This window comes from Chanodichthys erythropterus, chromosome 11, assembly GCF_024489055.1.
Source record: "Chanodichthys erythropterus isolate Z2021 chromosome 11, ASM2448905v1, whole genome shotgun sequence".
Taxonomy (NCBI): domain Eukaryota; kingdom Metazoa; phylum Chordata; class Actinopteri; order Cypriniformes; family Xenocyprididae; genus Chanodichthys; species Chanodichthys erythropterus.
In genome coordinates, this window is record NC_090231.1 from 6,379,342 (window position 1) to 6,402,462 (window position 23,121).

Sequence of the window (23,121 nt, forward strand, 5' to 3'; positions counted from 1 at the left end):
TTTAGGTTTGGAACAACTTGAGGGTAAGTAAATGATGACAGAATTCTCATTTTTGGGTGAACTGTCCCTTTAAGTAAGCGGGCTATTTATAATATATTTTAATAATATATTAATATTAATACCATTATTGCTGTAGCTGGTTTCTTATATTAACACGTGATAAGTGGACATTAATGTAAAGTGTTGCAAGGCCTTTTATAATCCTTTAGCCTAAAGTTTTTGAAGGACATGAACGTGTGCAGATTACAGTTTTGACAACAGCGACCCTTAGCGGCGAGTTTTCTCATCTTCAAGCGCGTATTCAGGCGCTTCATACAATTAAGTTTCGGTCTAAATAAACACAAATAGGAAAGTCTTTCAAAGAAGTTGTGCGAGTTCTGTGCATAAATTTATTTTCAATGTTTGTGAAATGGCATTTGACCTGAAGATAGCCTATTTATGCTGCATAGTCTAATTGTCACTAATCGGTTACCAATGCTTTCCATTTTACTTGCAGCGATCACCTGACACCCTGATAAAATAAATATAATACATGCAAAATTTGTATCTAATAATTTCCACAAGGCTTTTGAAATTAGATTTTGTTTAAAAATTATTTGTTTAACACAATCTAATCTTAAATTTGCGTATAGGCTGCAGCCTTTTGCTGGATTTTAATGTTATTACATTGTAGCCTAATGTTAAATGATGTTTATTTAGAATATGCACAGCAATCACTAATCATTTAAAAATAATGTTAATAAAAGTAGGCTATTTAAATTGTGTACAAACCTCTAATTAATCTACAGAGGAAACATAACGTGCAAATACGATCCAATTATTTTCTTTGGGTTCGTTTTTTGCCATTAAAGGTCGATATCACACATTTGTAATCTGTGTTTTATTGTCATTCATTTATGCCTATTTACTCGTGCGTGCTCATAATATTACTCAGATTTACATGTGCACATTTATGACAAAATATAGCCAAGAAAATCCAACTTCTGAGGACATTCTGAAGATGATCGTTGACCATTTAAAAGCCAAAGCATGTGAAACTGGATAGTTATCAACAATCACAAAAACACACAAGGCTTAATAACCTCATAGGTAATGCATTTTTCAATTTATCAAATAGGAAATTTTTTTGTCCGTGATGACTCGTCATGTTTCCCTTCTGATAAAACTGATTTGGTTCCCCAAAAATATCACATAATATAATATAAGAAAAGCACTAAATATATTATCCATAGATTTCTAAATCGAAATAATTCTCTGTTGTTTTCGAGCACTATTTTAAGATCAACTTCCACGTGGAAAAATTGTTAAAGCGAGTAAAATTTATGAGAAAAGCCTGAAGTGTGGTGTTATACCGCCACCTTGTGGTTATTTATGCACCTCCATCTTGTGATTCACCTGTTAATAAATCAACAGCAAAACATATTTGCATTCATCGCTTCACTTGTTAAGACTCAAGTGCTCTAGTTGAATAATATAAGTAGTCTACCCACTATCTTCAGAAATAAGAAATAAAAAGAAACTGCTAAGGAAATCTCTGAATCATTTAAACCTAGTCTATAATAAAGCTCAGTGATGTCTGTCTGACCCACGTGTACAAATAATATAATAATATAACATTACCACGTGTATAAAATTACAAACATTGTGATATTCTTGAAAAACAACGACCCCGGCAGGACTCGAACCTGCAATCTTCTGATCCGAAGTCAGACGCCTTATCCATTAGGCCACGAGGCCTACGAGAGAACCTTATTGGTCACGTGTCACAGCAATAGTGATTTCTACGCCGACAGAGGGCGCATGTTTTGTTCTTATTAGCATCAAGAATCACTTCCAGCGATGGACCAGAAGAGGGCGCAAACAGACAAAAGATCACTTCCTTTCGTAATAAGACGTTTTAGTCGGCAAATGGAGTCAAATTATTCAGGTTTGCCGAGACAACTACAATAACAAACCAACTTGGCTAATAATGTTTAAAAACAGATACAGTAAAAATGAGCGAAGACGCTTTTAGCTATAGCGCATAGTCGCTGCGTATAAAGACGATCATAATGAGCGGTTTACACATCTCTGCTGACGGCGTTACGTTTTTTCCTCTCTAACTGATTTAATAAACAAATTTGAAATTTAAATACATATACGTACATATATGTACGGATTTTATCACCCCCTTTTCCTCATACGGGCCAGTGGCGCAATGGATAACGCGTCTGACTACGGATCAGAAGATTCTAGGTTCGACTCCTGGCTGGCTCGAAATTTTTTTTTTTCCAAAATCACATTTAAGCGCGATGTGTTTTAGAGACTTGCTTCATAGCTATGTTCTTTTATTTATTTTCGTATCAAATGAAATGTGATTAAATGTTTTTTTTTTCCTGTCAAGGAAACAGTTTATTTTGAATTATTCATGAAAGAAAAAGCTTTCTACATGCACTAAAAATGTATCCAGGAGTGTCAGAAACCTGCAACAGTTCCATGAAAAGTGCTTGAAATGTGACTGAATGCATCAAAAGTACATTTCAAAGATGAGTGATAACTGACAAAGTACAAGTAAACAATCAATCAGAATTGTTTTGCAACAAAAAGTCTGAGATGCAGTATTCTGAAAACCGTGGATTACTGGAACAATACTGAAGATATTAACTGTACAAAGCTCTTTACTACACTGGGTTTTTCCGAACATCGATTATTGCTGAATTGGAATAAAGTGGTCCTGTGTTGAGGCTCGATCTCCGTAACTCTCTCCGTGGTCTTGTGAGGGACAGGGAGGCTGTCCCACTCCAGTGTGTGGCGTTCATACCAGGCTGAATTACTCGGTTATTTGGCAGTTCACAAGCTGCTCTCTGCCTGAGCTCCTCCATGCTGTACTGGTCCTCCGTGGGGAGTGAAGAGCGCCTCCATGTCGGCGGAAGAGGGGCATTCACCAGCTCTCGCATCTCTTCTCTTGACTTCTGGACCCGCTCTGCCTCGAGGAAAGACTTGGGATCTTCAGTAACTCTGCCCTGGACCCCACCTGAAAGCCGACTATCACAATTTGGACCTGAGTAAAGGTGTAAAAACATTCAGAAGTCAATAATAATAAACAGATGGAGATTAGATTGTGGTTCCAGCCCCATGTTACTTTCTTTACGCCATGAAACACAGATCTGCAGTCAGCATTTTCAAATGCATTGCAATTTATCACAACATGGCCAATAGTGTTTTTGACAAGAGTGTCAGAAACCTGCAAACCCGTCATGATTTTTGTCTAAGGCACCATTTTATAACTAAACAAGCACAAATGAGATCTTTGAACTGTGTGGATAACAGCTTAAAATTACATAGAGAAACAGAAGACTGAAACAGATGGACTTCAGAAGACTTGAATATAATCATACAAATCATATGGACAACTTTTAATCGTTTTTATTTTAGCTTTGATAGTATAAAATGCAAAAAAACAAAAAAATAAAACATTAAGCCTGAGAGTTTTTGCATTTCATTGAAAAAAGGAAATAATAGGTCAGAACACCAAGATAAAACAGTACAAGCATTAAAAAAATTGATTATAGATGAATGTTTCCTTGAAAGGGGTCATGAACTGCATTTTTTTTTATTATTTCATAGTGTTTCCTGAGGTGAACTTATAATGTTAGTATGATTTTTACATTTACAAAATTGTCTTAAAGGGTTAGTTCACCCAAAAAAGAAAATTCTGTCATTAATTACTCACCCTCATGTCGTTCCACACCCTTTATTCATCTTCGGAACACAAATTAAGATATTTTTGTTGAAATCCAAGTGAGGCCTGCATAGTCAGCAATGATATTTCCTCTCTCAAGATCCATTAATGTACTAAAAACATATTTAAATAAGTTCATGTGAGTACAGTGGTTCAATATTAATATTATAAAGTGACGAGAATATTTTTGGTGCACCAAAAAAACAAATTAACAACTTATATAGTGATGGCCGATTTCAAAACACTGCTTCAGGAAGCTTCGGAGCACAAATGAATCAGCGTATCGAATCAGCATTTCAGAGTTCCGAAGTCACGTGATTTCAGCAGTTTGGCACGTGATCCGAATCATGATTCGAAATGTCATTGCTGGCTATGCAGGTCTCACTGAGCCATCAGATTTCATCAAAAATATCTTAATTTGTGTTCAGAAGATTAACGAAGGTCTTAAGGGTGTGGAACGAGATGAGGGTGAGTAATAAATGACATTATTTTCATTTTTGGGTGAACTAACCCTTTAATTTAGAAATAAAAGGCATTTTTCCTACTCTGGTCTGAACACTCCGTTTGAATAGGCGTGTCTGCTGTGAGACTTCAGTGTAAACGCCCACTTCTGTGATTGGCTGACATGTCTGCATATGAAACAAGTCTTACATGTGGAACTGGTGCTGCCAGCCAGGCAGTTAGGGATTGAACCCCCACTGCGAAAACTTTACCATGTTTTTACAATTACAGCTGTCAAGATTAACTAATCATGAAAAGTATTGATTATAGCACTGTGATTAGGTCTACTTCCATTGCATGAAAGCTTGCAGCGATGAGCACTGTAGCCGATTGATGGCAGTGATCATGTCTTTGGAACTTGGTTTCTGCAAATGCTTCTATCATTACTAACAGTGCAAACACGATGTAAATACAGTTAGAGATTCATAACAGGAGTTTTGGTGGAGAGATCACTTAAAAATGCATAAATACCCGGTACATATCAAACAATCAGTAATAACAGATAAAGCAATAGTGACCATGTAATAAAAACTGTAACACTTGTGTGGTGCGACATTACTGTCCGATCCAATATACACTGATCAGGCATAACATCATAAGCACTGACAGGTGAAGTGAATAACACTGATTATCTCTTCATCACAACACCTGTTAGTTTATATAAATACAATATAGGTAAGTCTAAATCGGAGTGAACACTTATGTCAATGTTATATCGTCAAACTAAAAATTGTATAGTTTTTGTCAGTGTTTATTTAAAAACATCCAATTATGCAGAATATAAGATAGTAAATATTTAATTGAGGAGTTGAACACAATATATAACAAGACAATATATACGTTATGATTTGACCCCAAAATCCAACATTTTGACACAAAATGATAACTGCAAATCCATGTTTCTCTGCTGGAGTCCAGCTGTTTCTGTGAATTGCAGTGATCCATTTGCTTCTTTTTTTCTGTAGCTTTCAGCAGTCTGTAAAAATATACCTCAGATTTTGTGTCAAAGCTGTTTGTACAGTAAATCACAAAGCTCTTTCCCGTTTTGGATGTGTTTTGTGTGTTTTTCATGACATTCACACTGAAAACCAATGGTGCCACCCAGTCTTTTGCCACTCAGTGGGCGTAACTGCAGTCATAATGGTTGACGGTGCATACATAAAACATGATAAAATAAAAATGTTGACAAATAATGAACATTTAAAGGTGCCCTAGAATTAAAAATTGAATTTATCTTGGCATAGATGAATAAAAAGAGTTCAGTACATGGAAATGACATACAGTGAGTCTCAAACTCCATTGTTTCCTCCTTCTTATATAAATCTCATTTGTTTAAAAGACCTCCGGAGAACAGGTGAATCTCAACATAACACCGACTGTTACGTAACAGTCGGGATCATTAATATGTATGCCCCCAATATTTGCATATGCCAGCTTATGTTCAAGGCATTAGACAAGGGCAGCCAGTATTAATGTCTGGATCTGTGCACAGCTGAATCATCAGACTAGGTAAGCAAGCAAGAACAACAGAGAAAAATGGCAGATGGAGCAATAATAACTGACATGATCCATGATATCATGATATTTTTAGTGATATTTGTGAATTGTCTTTATAAATGTTTCGTTAGCATGTTGCTAATGTACTGTTAAATGTGGTTAAAGTTACCATCGTTTCTTACTGTACTTACGGAGACAAGAGCCATCGTTATTTTCATTTTTAACCCTCTGGAGTCTGAGGCTGATTTGGGGCCTGGAGAACTTTTGACATGCCCTGACATTTGTGCTTTTTTCAGTTGTTCATAAACATATTAATGGAAAAAGTGTCATTACACTGTATTCAGCACAAACTAGGCTACAATAATATGTGAGGAACATGTATGTACATGTTTGTGTTTTTGAAGGAATAACATTTATGCGTGGTTGTTGAAAAAACAAAAAACTTAAGTCACTGAAATAAGGCCAAAAAAAGTATAATAAATCTGTGTTCATAAGACTTTAGGGTATTGGAGGTTGTAGACTAGAGTTTTTGCTTCAAAATTATGTAAAAATGATGCTGCCTACTCCTTCATATTTAACAATATATTGATTTAGTTTTTGTAAGACACTTTTTGCCAAGAAACACAGTATGCAAGGAGGCGTGAATCACCACTGAAAATGGGCCATTCTCACCTGAGAAGACAAAAGAATTGGATAGTAATGAGCTGAAATGACTTGCATATTAATGAGGCATTTCAGTCAGGTAGGCTGTGAAAAAAAACCTTCTGTGATGTCTCAAGCTCATTATGATATATGAAACATACAGAAAAATATTATTACAATATAAAGTAATGGTTTTATATTATACTTTAAAATATAATGTATTTCTGTGATGCAAAGAGTCTGAATATAGGCTTTTAGTTTAAAAGCATGCACATTTGGAGAAATATTGGATTCTCATATGCTTATGTCAATTTTCTATACAGAGGAGTTATTTTTATTTAATATTCACTGTCATTACTATGAGCGCTGGTGTTTTCAATTCATCCTTGAAGTCGGAGGGCGCTCTGTGCATTTTAGTCCACAAATTCATCTAAAAGAAGAAGAGGCTATTCCATGAATGGAGTTTCCAATACATACAGCAGCAGGAGGGCGCTAAAGAAACAAAAACTCATCTAAACTTCATCTGTAGAAGACAAGTAAACAGGAAGTAACTGCATGTCTTCTAGAGATCGCTAACCATGACTTTTACATCCAGATAAACACTTTTCAAGACAATAAATACACGATTGAGATAATAAATGCATGTATTGACTGAATTAGCGTCTGAATAGCGCTGGCTCCGTGGGCGTGGCCGCATTAGCAGATAATGAGCTGAATCACGGATTTCTGACATGGCTCTCTTTTCATACAGATTACATAAACAAAGAAGGTTTGTTTTCGATGTGACTTACATGATTTAAAACCTGACATCTTAACGTTTTTTTAGACATAAGTGTAATTTTTTTGTCATTAGTATTCACTAAGTTACAGTTCATTTTCTGAGAACTATCAGATTGGAGTTCGTTCAGAGGGAGAGGAGAAATCACGCATCATGTTAGTTTTCTTTATTTTACAAAAAGCACAAAATTCTGTTTTTACTCTGAGTGTACACAAATGAAAGAAGATATTCCACAGATTAAAATGGTGTATAACTCTTAATTGTATGTGCAACATTGACGGAGTATTTTGAGTCTCTTTCACACTGATAAGAAAAAAACCACGGTGGTATCGCCGGCGATACCGTCAGACCTCAGAGTGTTAAACACTTGCAGTCTGTATAATTCATAAACACAACTTCATTCTTTATAAATCTCTCCAACAGTGTGTAATGTTAGCTTTAGCCACGGAGCACTATATAAACTCATTCAGAATCAAATATAAACACCCAAATAAATACTATACTCACATAATCCGACGCATACATGCAGTATGCATGACGAACACTTTGTAAAGATCCATTTTGAGGGTTATATTAGCTGTGTTAACTTTGTTTATGCGCTGTTTAAGGCAAGCGCGAGCTCCGGGAGTGGGGAGCAGGAGAATTTAAAGGGGCCGCAGCCTGAATCGGCGCATTTCTAATTATGCCCCAAAATAGGCAGTTAAAAAATTAATTAAAAAAAATCTATGGGGTATTTTAAGCTGAAACTTCACAGACACATTCAGGGGACACCTTAGACTTATATTACATCTTGTAAAAAAACGTTCGATGGCACCTTAAAAAAAAAAAAAAACATTGAAAATGAACATTGTTACTGAGCAGTTCTCACCTTTGCTTTGTTCTCCAGCGTGATTTACAGGGCCACACATTTCCCTCAGTTTGATGTTCAGCTCCTGATTTGCTATTTTGCAGAAGTTCAGCTCTTTGCTGAGGTTGTGGATCAAGCCCTCATACTGCCGCTGTCTACCAGCCAGACCCTCATCCATTTGCTCTGGAAACACAATAAATTGCCAATACATTCATTTTAGGCACTCATAATGTAAATTTGTGGATAGTAGTGCCTAATTTCTAACTCCAGCATTTCTATAGCTGCTATAAACAAACCAGAAATACATTCTCCAGAGTTGTTTTGCAGTAAATTAGATGTTCTATAACCAAGGATAATGAAGCATAAACCAAGGATAAATCTAGTGAATGTGCTTGAGTCTGTGTTTATGTGGAAGAAGACTCGAACCTCGGCACTGCTGCAGCAGCAGCTGGATGTTTCTCTCATGTTCTTTCTGCTGCTGGGTGAGTCTGCGATCCGCCTCGAGCTGCTGTCTTTCCAGAGCTGCTTCCAACCACCCAACCAAGTTCTGCTGCTCCTCGACTCTCAGCTCCAGCTCAGCTAGAGCCAGCTGCAGCCTCCGCTCTTCCTCACGAAGAGACACAACCTTTTCAACACACACAATGCATGCTATCAGTCATATACTTAGTGGCAGGTCAAGCAAAAAACAAATATTTCAATTTCAACTTCCTTGTAAAGCGCATTCACAATACATGCTGTTGCAAAATCACACAATTACACAAGTCTTCGCCTTTACCTAATGTGTTAAAACGGCTAAACGTATAAGTTGTATTAAAAGGAAGCGTGAATATAAAAATAATGTGAGAAAACGTGACCACACAGGCTAGAAGCTAACGTGTGGCTGTGATAAACATGGACGTGCAAGTGTTGTTATTGTTTAACAGAGATCTGGTGCTGCATTACGATGGTCTGCCAACTGAAACAATAATAGATCACACCTCTTCGAATAAAACTCACCACCACAAACAAGTACACTGAAGTATCAGCCTATAACTTCACGAATGAGATTAATGAGAGGAAACTCAGATGCCATCTGACCTTATCGAAGTATTTACAAAGCAGAGCTCTAGTTTCAGAGGCGGACAGGTATGTGAGTTTGGCCATCAGGTTCATCTCCCACTGGGTTAGCATGCTCCCTGACGCCCGCAGCTGCCTCTGCCTCTGGGTGATCGCCTCGTTTTTGTACTCGATAGCAGCATCCAGAGCCTCAATGGCCTCGTCCAACTGGAACAGTGTTCGTTCTTCCTGATGTTTAACAGAGGACAGGGCAGCTTTAATAAATGTTTTAGGCACATCATGCAAAACAAGGTTAGTTTGGAAGTTTCCAAGCCAAAAGTTAAGAATTCTAAAATTCTAAAGCATAAATTTGGCTTGGACATTCTAATTTCATAAGTTGAAATTTTAGAATTCTGAAAACTTTTAAGAATTCGAAGTTAAAGAATTCTAAAATTCTAAAGCGTAATTCAGCTATGATATTCTAATTACAGAAGTTTAAATTTTAGAATTCTTAAAACATTTAAGAATTCTAAATTTCTAAATTCTAAATTTGGATGATATTCTAATTCTTTAAGTTAAAATTTTAATTCTAATATTCTAAAGCATAATTTGGCTATGACATTCTAATAAGAGAAAGTTAAATTTTTAGAATTCTAAAAAAACATTTAAGAATTCTAAAATTCTAAAGCATACATTTTGATGGATATTCTAATTACAGAAGTTGACATTTTAGAAATCTTAAAACATTTAAGAATTCTAAGTTTAAAAATTCTAAAGCACAATTTGGCTATGACATTCTAATTACAGAAGTTAAAACTTTAGAATTCTTAAGACATTTAAGAATTGTAAAATTCTAAAGCATAAATTTGGATGGATATTCAAATTTCATAAGTTAAAATTTTAATTCTAAAATCCTAAAATTTGGCTAAGACATACTTTCAGAAGCTGAAATTTTAGAATTCTTAAAATTCTAAAATTCCAAAGCATTAATTTGTCTAATACATTCAAATTTCAGAAGTTGAATTTTAGAATTCTGAAACCTTAAGAATTCTAAGTTTAGGAATTCTAAAATTCTAAAACACAAATTTGGCTAAGACACAGAAGTTGAAATTTTAGAATTCTTAAAACTTTTAAGATTTCAAAATGTTTACAAATTCTAAAATTCTAAAGCATAAGTTTGTATGGATAATCTAATTCAAGAAGTTGAATTATAAATTATAAATGATGCATTGCAAACAAATATGGATGGGAATTTAAAAATGTCAAAATTCTAATGCATTCAAGCAATACTGACTCTGAAATTTATGACTTCTAAAATTCTGAAAATCAAAGTGATTTCCACCTCAGGAGAGAGCAGGTTGCCCTGTCTCAGTTTGTCATCTAGCTCCACCCTTTGTTTGAGGAGCAGCTCCTTCTCCTGCCGGAGGTTGGAGATCTCCTGTCTGATCTGCTGAGAGTCCTGAGCGCTGCTACTACGCAGCAGTCCATTCCTCTCAGTGAGCTCCCGTTCCAGAGACTCGATTCGGTTCGATAAGGTCATCAGGTCTTTACTGAGAGCCTGCAGAGAAAGTAGACCACACCAACTTTTAAAGACTCATAATGGAGGTTGATGACAGGATGAAGCAAAGCCACAGAAGTATACAGACCTGACTAGAGCGAAGCTTTTTGGATTCCAGGCCACTGCGTTCCAAGAGCAAGGCCTCTTTTTTGGCTAAGATCTCCTCTCTCTTGGTCAGCTCTCCTTCCAGGTCATCAAGACCACGCCGTTGATCCAGAACCTTCTCCATTTCCTCATCAAGCCAGCGTTTTTGCTCCTCTATCTTCTGCTCAACCACAGATATTTTGAATGTAATTATTTATGACGTGACGGGTCATTTTTTTTTTGTCCAAAGGCCTTAATAATAATAATAAAAAACAAAGATATGACATCCAAAGTATGTGAAGTAGTACAACTAGATCTCTTTGATTGAATCCAAAAGGTTTTAATTATATTTTGCTACATATAAATAAAGTGTCAAAAGGTCATTCGGTTTAACCGTCTAAAGGCCAATACAGCCATTTCATTTGTGATTAAAATATCTTTAAATGGAATAAATGTATATATTTATGTTATTGCCTGATTTTATAACATCATATATCAACATAGTGCAAAATGGTATTAAAATTGTATCTAGAATTTGTTGCTTTGTTATGAGGAAAAATTAATTTCATTGATGTCATTCGGAGTAACCAATGTGACAGGATGTGACATCATTCAGACACCTGCAAAGGACCACATGGTCATGAAGCAAAGTAACTAACTCTCTCTAAAATATTCGAAAAATTCACGTTTTCACTTGATTATACGCATATCCCGAAACATCAGGTCATTCGGTACAACCGCTATAAAACATGGAAAATGTTGTAATATTTTAAAAACTTGTACTAAATATAAAATGTTTGATTGTCCTTTTGTTAGCTAGCTAGGTATCAGCCTGTTAGCACTGTTTGAAAATATCGTCATTTGGTATAACCAAAAGTGCAATTCGGTAAAACCGAAATTTTGGTTAAACTGAATGACTTTTTTGGTGACAAATTTTGTCCATCTTGTAAAAAAATTACAAAAGCAGTGTTAATTGATTATAAAAACCTCAATATCATTGTTAACACTTAATAAAACGTCAAAATTAATTATATCTCCATTATGTTTATTTGCAAACCTTATTCGTCAATGACCCTTATATATTAAATACATGCTCTGGAAACGAAGACAAATAATAAAATAAGTTTTGCATTAGACGCTTTTATCCAAAGTTGAACTGCATTCAAAGTTTACATATTAACTATATGTTAATTCCCTAAAAATCAAACCCACAACCATGACCTTGGAAATAGCAAATGCATTGCTCCAAGGGAAATAACATAAAAACTGTACCAATAACAGGCTGAGAGGAATTTGGGCAACAAACTCAACTCTGAACAAGTTGAAACAAGCTACTGAAATATACCCTCAGCCACAAGGAAACAATATTCAAACGTCAGTCAAACCATTAAACACATGTCTGAGTAAACAGATCTAAAAATAATATTTTATTGCTGGGTAATAGCTGTGGAATGGGTTTGATGAAAAGAGCACGATTTCATTTTTCTGTCTGAACCCACCTGCTGTTCCTCTAGTGATACGACCGAGCCGTTACTTCCACTTCTCCTCTGTCGCTGGAAGGCAGCGATTTCCTCCGTCTTAATCCTCAGAATTTTCTGCTGCTGTTCGTTCTTTATCTCCAGCTCCTTTGAGAAAGAGAAAGAGGCTGTTTGGCAAATCATTCTCTATTGAACAACAAGAATAGCTGGGAGGCTGAGGTTTCTCTGTAGATTATTATTGTTCAGAATACAGAAACAAAAATGACTAATGCTGGCCTTTACAGAACTGAACTGAAAAAACCTGCGATGAACACTCCAAAAAAAAGAAAAAAGAAAAAAAGACCATTAAATGTGTAATTGCTGCAATAGCAGTGGCACCACACAAAGAAAGGCAAGATCTGAAGTGAACAAGACAGAAAAATAGCATAATTTTTTATATTTCATGAAGAAAATGCAATCACATTTTATGTTTAGATTTTATACAGTACCGTTTGAAAGTTTGGGGCTGGTAAGATGAATGTCTTTGAATGAAGTCTCATTCAGGCTGCATCCATTTGACAAACAATTACAATAAAAACAGTGATATTGTGAAATATTATTTCAATTTAAAATGACTGTTTTAAAGTGCCCCAATTATGCCATTTTGAAGGTTCCTAATATTGTTTTGGGAGTCTACAACAACAGGTTTAAATGCATGCAAGGTCAAAAAATACTTTAGTTTTCTCTTATACTACAGGGCTGTTGAATGCTTGAATCTGATTGGTTGATGAACATTCTAAGATGCAATATTATCTTCAGGGAAATGCACGGCTAAAGTAGTTCCAGGCAGATCCTGACCGCATTATAGTTCCATATCACTTCGCCAAATGATTTTAGTTATTTCAAAAGGTCCTTACAGCCTACAACCGCAAAAGAAACAAAAAAACACGATGACAACGACCAAGCAAATAAATATAGTAAACAAGTAAAAACGACAAATTACTTCCATAATATTACGTATTATTATGTCCTGAAATCACATACTCTTGATTTCACAACTTTGTAGATCATTTACATTCACAGACAGTTACATTACACACTGCATGAAAGGTAATAGTCAGAAAAGCATAATAGTGGCACTTTAATATTTTTTAATATGTAATTTATTCCTGTGATCAAAGCTGAATTTTCAGCACCATTACTCCAGTCTTCAGTGTCACATGATCCTTCAGAAATCATTCTAATTTGCAGCTCAAAAAACATTTCTGATTATATTATCAATGTTGAAAACAGTTGTGCTGCTTCATATTTTTGTGGGAACTGAGATGTTTGTTTTTCAAGATTCTTTAATGAATAGAACATCATTTTTTTAAGTAACACTTTACGTTAAAGTTTAATTTGTTAGCATTAGTTAACTAGACTAGTTAACATGAACTAACAGTTAACAATATTTCTACATCTTTGTTAATGATAACCTGAACATTTACGAATACATTTTTAAGACCAAAAGTTGTATCTGCGAACTGATATAAACATGGTCATCTTTATTAACTAACACTTACAGAGGTTAAAAGGTGCTAAAGAGGATGTTTTTTTTTATACATTTTTGCAATATTACTTCAAACTGTCTTTACTAACTGATAAAAGACTTTTTATTAGGTGCACTGAAAGGAATAATATCAATATACATCATCTGTGCACGAGGTAGGGTCTTAAAAATATCAGCCAATCGTTTACGAGATCATCGTGTAAACGATTGGCCCTCTGGCTTGTCAATCACTGCCGTGACGTTTCTTGTGAGAGACGAGTGCGGCTGCGCGCTCCAGTAACTTTCCACACTCCACAGGCGCCGCATGCAATGTTTTTGTCAGGAGACAGAGTAACAACTGCAGATTATGAGTTACCTGCGGTGAGTCCGAATTAATGAATCCACTAACACGACACAGCGAATGCCGGTGGTAAACACTCGTGTTCCAATACTCGTGCACGAGTTTTGGGAGGCGTTCCCTCGAAATTCCCTCGCATGCGCTCATTTCAAAAACTCACTAACAGTCTTTGGTTTCTCAGTCGACGAAAAGATCCTCTTTATCACCTTTAATATATAATGTGAAAATATATTACTAATTGTTAGTTCATGGTAGTTAATGCATCAACTAATGTTAACAAATGAGACCTTATTGTAAAGTGTTACCAAAAATCTTCACAACATCATCAATGTTTTTACTGTCACTTCTGATGTCACGGTCACTTAATTTCTCTCTCTTAAAAAGAAAAATCTTACTGAACCCTAAACCTTTGTAGTTTGTGCATTTTATATTTTATAAAGAAAAACCACATCCTCTGTCTAGAAATAATAATTTCCACTGCTATAGTAGCATAAATTACACACTTCACTTTAAATTCCATCTACACTCTTGATTTCTCCCAGGCTCTGTTCCCCACCTGTGCCAAAGACAACACTGAGGTCATTCGCACAGTGGGTCGGCTCACCTTGACTCTGTGCTTTCCTTTCTGCATCTCACTCTCCAGCCGTCTCTTCTGCTGGCTCTCCTCTCGCAGGCGGCGCTGCAGAAGATCCTGCTGCTGCTTCATGTTCTGCACGTTCCTCTCGAGTTCCTGCACACGCCGCTCGCTCTGTGCAGACAGGGAGGCCAGCTGCGCAGTGTCCCGCTGCTTCTGCTTCAACACCTGAAGGCACAGCACATGTGCAGAACTATCTTTACATTTATTTCCAGAAAGAATATAGTTTTGCACTGAATTTGTATTACCAGAATCTACAGAATAACAACAATGAATTGCTGTAGCTTGCAAATATTTACTGATATAGGAACATTTCTTAATGCTCCTGTTATATTATTCAAAAGGTTCGTCAAACATGATAACTAAATTAGAATGTTGCAATTTTAACAAATATTTGCACTATGAGTCATTTTATTTTACATTTGGTTTCAATTTTAGAATGTTCTGATTGTAATACTTAATATATACCATTTATATATAAAATATTTGTATCTTTTTTCTATTGTTTGTAATTTGTGTCTTCTCATTTAGGGATGCACCAAAATTTCAGCTTTTTGGGTTTTTGGCCGAAAGAGGAAAACGGCAGAAAATATGAGGCGAAAATATATGCCGCCCCTCCCCTCAGGCCCTGTTTACACCTGGTATTAAGATGTGTTTTGCTTGATCGGATCACAAGTTGACGAGGGAGACACATTCCTGTTTACCCCTGGTGTTCTAATCCATCTCTTTTGTCCATTTTCAACCACTTCTGTCCTGATTTTTTCGAGGGGAGGGTCTTTGGGAGAGTAAATGTATGGGTTTTTTCAGACCTTCCGATATAATGGACAAAATAAGCTCACACAATTTACTCATGAATGACTGGAGATGACGGAAAAACATACGGAGAGCATAAGCTTTCGCTCCTGCTCTAACAACCGCAAGACCGTCTGAATGCTGAGACTGTGTGTTAGAAATCAGGAATGGTGAGAGAACATTGTGCTTGGTACATTTTTCATCTTCAAACCAAACTTGGGTCTTCAGCCGACAATCTGGCTAGAGCTCTTCCCATAATGTTTTTGCGTTAGGTCAGTAGATGGAGAGTAGATGGTCTTTTGTGGCTGTTTGAACACATTCGACCACATGAGCATTCCCATTAAGAAAGCAATCCAGTCGAATGCGTTTTCAACTACCTCTGGAAGTGGCCGAAAGTGGACAAGCTCAAAATGTTTTACACCCCATTTACACCAGTATTTAGTGTCATCCACTTGTGATCCAATCGACAAAAATGCATTTTAATACCAGGTGGAAACAGGGCCTAAGTGTTGAAAGCTCAGGTTTTACTCTTGAAAAGAAGAACAAAAGAAGAATCAATTCGCTGTTTGCGAGCTATCTGAAACATGCTCTGTGTGCATGACCTTCAGGTGTTTTCGGATGTGCTGTGTGCACAGATAACAGCACGCGAGTACCGCATTCATGGTGAAATTTAGCAATTAATCCACAAATCACATGCGTGCCGAACCGTAGCATAGAGCAGAATGTTGATTGGAGTATCACATCACACCGTGATAACGTCAAAAGAAGAATCCATGAATCATTTCATTGTACTATGTACTGTTTCAGTTTATGCTGTAGAATCGAAATACTAAAATTTTGATATTGTGACAACCCTAAAACCTTTATAGAGAAATGCCACTCAAAAGGGATTTCCATAATGATGCCCTTCGGCAAGGCAAAGCTGCCAGACACAGACCTGAACTTTGCTCTGTGCAGCTGCAATTTTCCTCCTGCACTCCTGAGCTTTAGAGCGGTCAGCAGCGTCACGGCCGCCCTGAACCTCCAGGTCCTGCAGCTGCTTTTGTGCCTCTGTGAGCTCCGCACGGGCCTGCTCCGCCTCGGCTTCCAGCTCAGAGATCTTACGGCTGTACTGCCTGTTCATGGCCTGGGCATCCTTACCTACAGACAAAGAGAGGACATGATAACTGGTAATACTTTAGTTCACCGATTAGTTTCTCACTATTAACTAGTTGTTTATTAGCATGCATATAACTAGGATATTGGCTGTTTATTACTTATTAAGCACATATTAATGCCTTATTCTGCATGACCATATTCTACATCCCTTAATACTACCCAATACCTAAACTTAAAAACTACCTTAATAACTATTAAAAAGCAGTAATAAGGAGTTTATGAGGCAAAAGTCATAGTTAATAGTTACCAGAGAGAATTGGACCCTAATCTAAAGTGTGACCTGATAATTATAACAGAACACTGATAATGATAAACTCATAATGGACAATGAGAAATGTTTGGGCTCTGTAAGTTTTCGTTTAGAAGGCAAGGATGAATTAAATTGAACAAAAATGACAGTAAAGATATTCATAATGTTACAAATACTTCTACTGTGAAATAAATGCTGTTTTTTTAACCTTATTATTCATCAAAGAATACTGAAAAATACAGATCACAATTTGCACAAAAAGATTAAGCAGCTGTTTACAACATTGATGATAATAATGTTTCTTGAGCAGCAAATTAGCATATTAGAATGATTTCTGAAGGAACATGTGAAACTGAAGACTGGAGTAACGAAGCTGAAAATTAAGCTTTGCATCACAGGAATAAATTACAAACCCGATTCCAAAAAAGTTGGGACACTGTACAAATTGTGAATAAAAATGAATGCAATAATTTACAAATCTCATAAACTTATATTTTATTCACAATAGAATATAGATAACATATCAAATGTTGAAAGTGAGACATTTTGAAATGTCATGCCAAATATTGGCTCATTTTGGATTTCATGAGAGCTACACATTCCAAAAAAGTTGGGACAGGTAGAAATAAGAGGCTGAAAAAGTTTAATGTGCATATAAGGAACAGCTGGAGGACCAATTTGCAACTTATTAGGTCAATTGGCAACATGATTGGTTATAAAAAGAGCCTCTCAGAGTGGCAGTGTCTCTCAGAAGTCAAGATGGGCAGAGGATCACCAATTCCCCCATGCTATGGCAAAAAAAAAGTGGAGCAATATCAGAAAGGAGTTTCTCAGAGAAAAATTGCAAAGAGTTTGAAGTTATCATCATCTACAGTGCATAATATCATCCAAAGATTCAGAGAATCTGGAACAATCTCTGTGTGTAAGGGTCAAGGCCGGAAAACCATACTGGATGCCCGTGATCTTCGGGCCCTTAGACGGCACTGCATCACATACAGGAATGCTACTGTAATGGAAATCACAACATGGGCTCAGGAATACTTCCAGAAAACAGTGTCTGTGAACACAATCCACCGTGCCATTCGCCGTTGCCGGCTGAATCTCTATAGGTCAAAAAAGAAGCCATATCTAAACATGATCCAGAAGCGCAGGCGTTTTCTCTGGGCCAAGGCTCATTTAAAATGGACTGTGGCAAAGTGGAAAACTGTTCTGTGGTCAGGCGAATCAAAATTTGAAGTTCTTTTTGGAAAACTGGGACGCCATGTCATCCGGACTAAAGAGGACAAGGACAACCCAAGTTGTTATCAGCGCTCAGTTCAGAAGCCTGCATCTCTGATGGTATGGGGTTGCATGAGTGCGTGTGGCATGGGCAGCTTACACATCTGGAAAGGCACCATCAATGCTGAAAGGTATATCAAAGTTCTAGAACAACATATGCTCCCATCCAGACGTCGTGTCTTTCAGGGAAGACCTTGCATTTTCCAACATGACAATGCCAGACCACATACTGCATCAATTACAACATCATGGCTGCGTAGAAGAAGGATCTGGGTACTGAAATGACCAGCCTGCAGTCCAGATCTTTCACCCATAGAAAACATTTGGAGCATCATAAAGAGGAAGATGCAACAAAGAAGACCTAAGACAGTTGAGCAACTAGAAGCCTGTATTAGACAAGAATGGGACAACATTCCTATTCCTAAACTTGAGCAACTTGTCTCCTCAGTCCCCAGACGTTTGCAGACTGTTATAAAAAGAAGAGGGGATGCCACACAGTGGTAAACATGGTCTTGTCCCAACTTTTTTGAGATGTGTTGATGCCATGAAATTTAAAATCAACTTATTCTTAAAATGATAAATTTTCTCCGTTTAAACATTTGATATGTCATCTATGTTGTATTCTGAATAAAATATTGAAATTTGAAACTTCCACATCATTGCATTCTGTTTTTATTCACAATTTGTACAGTGTCCAAACTTTTTTGGAATCGGGTTTGTATATTTTTAAATATTTTACAACAAAAAAATAACAGTTATTAGAAATTGTAATATTTCACAATGTTACCGTTTTTTTACAGCCTTGGTGAACATAAGAGACTTCTTTCAAAAACATTTCCAAACAAACACAAACCTTTGAACGGTAGAATATAGGCTGCCTAACATGCAAAGAAAAATTCACATTTAAACTGATATGTTACTGTTGTGCCACTTACTAATGCAACCAATTAATTTGATAGAAAATTACATAAGTTTCTTTTTGGATTTCTAAATCAAATCATAACAAGTCCCATTAAAATGTTCCATCTGTCGAAGTCGTGACCTCACGGTTCGCATACATGCCTGGATACATTAAGTTGGAAAATGCAAAATAAAAGTGAATTTCTAACACTTGCAGATAAGACTATAACCATGAAATACCGTTTAAGCAGCTCTCAAGCACATTAAACAACACAAGCATCTGTCACAAAACACTGGGCACATGAAACTCTATGAGCTTCTTTAAAGCATTTGATATATAATATCCTCCCACGCTTTGGACAACTTGAATCGTGAATGTTTCCACTGCAGCTAAGCTTTGTGACCTCTGCTATTTTATTTCACAGAAATGTGTTTTTCATTGCTGTAAAGTGGCACAACTGATGAAGGTTTCTGATTGCACAGACTAATAGATGACAGAATTGGTTGGTCAATCATTTGCTTATTATCCATTATTAATGATTTTATTCATAAGTTATTACACTTTGTTTGGGCACATAAGGTGTTACAGGGATAATGTATTCAATGACGAATACAACCTGGAAGACCTGATAGGATTTTTCCTTTGGCTTTTAGATTATTGCGGACAATAAGCTCTGGGACAAACAAAAGATTATTATTTTTACATGTTTTGTACATTCAAGTCCCCCTGTAGTCAATCATTTCAAATGATTTCAAACCGTGTTTTTGAGACTGTCTTTGGTTCACTGCAGTTTTAAGGAGAAAATACTTAGCAATGGTGTTGACAGATGAATTTGCACACGGTTTGTCTTAAAGCATATTAAAATCACCAAGCAGACATATAAAAAACATTAAAAACTTGATTTTCACCACAGGGAGTCTTTAAATATTGACTTTCATTTTAGTCCTTGTACAGAAGGTTTTCCCAGTGACCTCACCTGTTTTGACCAGCTCTTTAATGAGTTCCTCCTTCATGCGGATGGTGATGGAGAGCTCTCTGATCTTCTGCTGTGCCTGGAGAAGACCTCTCTCTGAGCAGAACTCACCTCCAAAACCTCTCACGCTCTCCCACACCGAGCTCTCGCCAATGCTGCTGTTAGCTGGAGAATCAATCAGAGCAAATCAAAGTGACCTGACTGAAAGCTGCAAAGAAACTAGTGTGGGCCGGTGCCCTTCTGTGAAATACTGAGACCCTCAAGGCTTGTCAAATGTTTTCAAGGATGTATATCTCACATGTGCGTCTGGTGCATTGTACGCCCGGAGGATGGCCAAGTCCAAGCGCCTGAGGCAGGGGAGCCCTGGTAGAAGATCCTTGGAGCAATTGAGCATCTTTCTTTGTCCAGGTTACATTGATGGATCTGACAAAAATTATGGCAATGCTAAATTAATTTCTAACTATATAGCCATTTCTTCTCAATTAAATGAACTATATGTAGAATTCAGAAAACCTGGTTATTAGCGACACTGGTGGCCGTTAAGTGAACTGCAGCCAGCAACTTATTACTCGTACTCAAGGACCAGATATACTCACGGTGAAGTTCTTTTTCATTCTTTGCTTAGAAGTTTAGATGGATATGTAAATATTAGGGCTGTCAAACGATTAATCGCGATTAATCACATACAAAATAAAAGTTTGAGTTTGCCTAATATATGTGGGTGTACTGTGTGTAATTATTATGTATATATAAATACAAACACATTCATGTATATATTTGAGAAATATTTACAAGTATATGTATTTATTTATATTTTTATATCATTTATATTATATATAAATAAAAATATTTTGTACATAAATAAATATTTCTCTTAAATATATACATGAATGTGTTTGTATTTATATATACATAATAATTACACACAGTACACCCACTTATATTAGGCAAAATCAAACTTTTATTTTGTATGCGATTAATCGCGATTAATCATTTGACAGCCCTAGTAAATATGTGCTGCATGCTTGACAGAGGTGTGAAAACAGCCATTAGGAAAGCATCTGATCATAGCGATATGGATGTTTGTCGAGCCCTTCACATAAAAATCAGTCTACAGGCTTTCACAGACATTGTCAAAAAAGAGAGATCAATACACTAAAATTCTTACATATAGCCTTTAACCTTTTCATCAGCATTATGATTAATACCATCTTTCATACTTGCGTTTATCTCTGGCAGTTTGAACATTTCCATCTTCATCGCGGTTCACTCCTTTTCCAGAAGTTTCATAGTAAGCGTTTCCATGTCCACTGTCCCACTGACTCTGGTCTGAAAATGAGCTGCTGTCCACTGACACACCAATTTCAACCTAAAAACAGTTTGCATGAAGGTAAAAGAAAGAAAGAAACAAACATGCACATACCAATCCTGAGAAAGCACAAGATATTCCTTAGTAATTTTCTCCATGTTCATTTAAAAAAAATTTAGTAAATTTTTAGACTTTACTCTAACCAAAAGCTCTAATAATAATAATAAAAATAAAACCTTTGATTCAAAGCAAATTATTTTTAATAATAATTTTGGGGTTGTTAGGAGATGGTCCTAACTGCAGAACACGAGATCCAGGGGGTGGGACACATATTACTAACACGCTCTTTAAATAACAAAACAAATATTGTGCCATTGACTTTAGAGCAGGTTTCAGTTGGTCAATGGCACAGTCATTTTCAGTTGCCTCAAAATAGCAACACGCCAACAATGCGCCTGAACACACCTCGTTTTCAGACCAGCACACTCATGGGTGAACAGATGGGCGTAAATGCATTTGTTATTTAAACAACGTGGCGCTGGATGTGAAAATGATAACTGTGTTGGGCTGAAACTAGCAAAAAACACTTGCATCTTGCCTGGCAGCTCATTGCGCCAGTGTTTGATAGGACCCAAAGACATTTTAGCCACTCTGTTGCATCACATCATGCATAACACCTCTTACTTATTATAAAAAAAAATAGTTCTTAACTGAGTCGTTTTGCAGCCGCTCTATAATAAAAAAAAGTTTACTTTATACCGAGTAAAATTTAATGTCATTTCCTTATTGTGTGTTTACATGTATGCTACCATTCAAAAGTTTGGGGTTGGTTAGATTCTGTAATATTTTTTACTAAAAAATACAGTAAAAACAGTAGTATTGTAAAATATAATTACTATGTAAAAACTGTTTTCCTAGTTAATATATTTAACATTTATTCCTGTGATCAAAGCTGAATTTTCAGCATCATTACTCCAGTCTTCAGTGTCACATGATCCTTCAGAAATCATTCTAATATCTGATTTGCTGCACAGTTATTATCATATTATTATGTGATAACAAAAGTCATTCTATTTTGTAGGGCTGCACAACGATTAATTGTGATTAATCATTTGCAAAATAAAAGTAATACCAAATATATGTGTGTGTTCTGTGTATAATAATTATGTATATATAAATACATGCACATACATGTATAAATTTAAGAAATATATACATGTATAAATAATACATATTTATATTACATATATTACATATAAATATAAATATTTTTTTCTTAAATATATACATGTATGTGCATGTACTTATATATACATAATTATTATACACAGAACACACACATATATTACGTAACACAGACTTTTATTTTGCAAACGATTAATCGCGATGAAACGCTGTGCAGCCCTAATATTTTGTTTATTTTACAATGACATTTATTTGAAATAAAATTTTTGTAATGATAAATGATAAATTTAATGCGTCCTTGCTAAATGAAAGTATTAATTTCTTCAAAAACATGAACAAAAGACAAAGTAACAGTAAACTTAAGTGTTTCTGTTGTGTCATCCTCCTTTTGTAATTGACTAATTTTCAGTGAACACGAATGATATACCTAGCTAGGTAAGTGTAAGATTCAGCAAGTTACTGCTGTTACAGCTGATATTTTCTAGACTGCCATCTGTCGTTTCAGAGAATGGCTGGTGGTGTCAAATACAAACATCTCTTGTGTGCAGTGAGCCGTGATAATAGTCTGCAGAGGGTCCCGTGAAAGAATAAACAAGGTTTAACACACAGCCGCTCATGGCTTATTGCTTTAATAA

General features: G+C 36.0%; 1 protein-coding gene and 2 non-coding genes across 4 annotated transcripts in view; 1 reads left to right on the top strand and 2 right to left on the bottom strand.

Moving 5' to 3' along the window:
* Window positions 1-1,664: 1,664 nt before the first annotated feature.
* On the bottom strand, window positions 1,665-1,737 carry trnar-ucg (transfer RNA arginine (anticodon UCG)). The gene has a single exon. It is a non-coding gene; the product is annotated as a tRNA-Arg (tRNA).
* Window positions 1,738-2,183: 446 nt separating this feature from the next.
* Window positions 2,184-2,256, top strand: trnar-acg (transfer RNA arginine (anticodon ACG)). Its single transcript has one exon. It is a non-coding gene; the product is annotated as a tRNA-Arg (tRNA).
* A 130-nt stretch (window positions 2,257-2,386) lies between these two features.
* Window positions 2,387-23,121, bottom strand: part of kif7 (kinesin family member 7) — a 36,479-nt gene continuing 15,744 nt past the window's right edge. For both annotated transcript variants that reach the window (XM_067400401.1, XM_067400402.1), the window contains exons 8-19: window positions 21,213-21,361; window positions 20,291-20,415; window positions 19,996-20,157; window positions 16,370-16,572; window positions 14,611-14,808; window positions 12,163-12,288; window positions 10,668-10,844; window positions 10,364-10,579; window positions 9,064-9,270; window positions 8,413-8,611; window positions 8,008-8,169; window positions 2,387-3,040 (exon numbers count right to left, since the gene is read on the bottom strand). In XM_067400401.1, coding sequence (XP_067256502.1) covers window positions 2,661-3,040; window positions 8,008-8,169; window positions 8,413-8,611; window positions 9,064-9,270; window positions 10,364-10,579; window positions 10,668-10,844; window positions 12,163-12,288; window positions 14,611-14,808; window positions 16,370-16,572; window positions 19,996-20,157; window positions 20,291-20,415; window positions 21,213-21,361 — 2,304 coding nt within the window. In that variant the 3' untranslated portion in view covers window positions 2,387-2,660. The remainder of the gene's footprint in view (window positions 3,041-8,007; window positions 8,170-8,412; window positions 8,612-9,063; window positions 9,271-10,363; window positions 10,580-10,667; window positions 10,845-12,162; window positions 12,289-14,610; window positions 14,809-16,369; window positions 16,573-19,995; window positions 20,158-20,290; window positions 20,416-21,212; window positions 21,362-23,121) is intronic.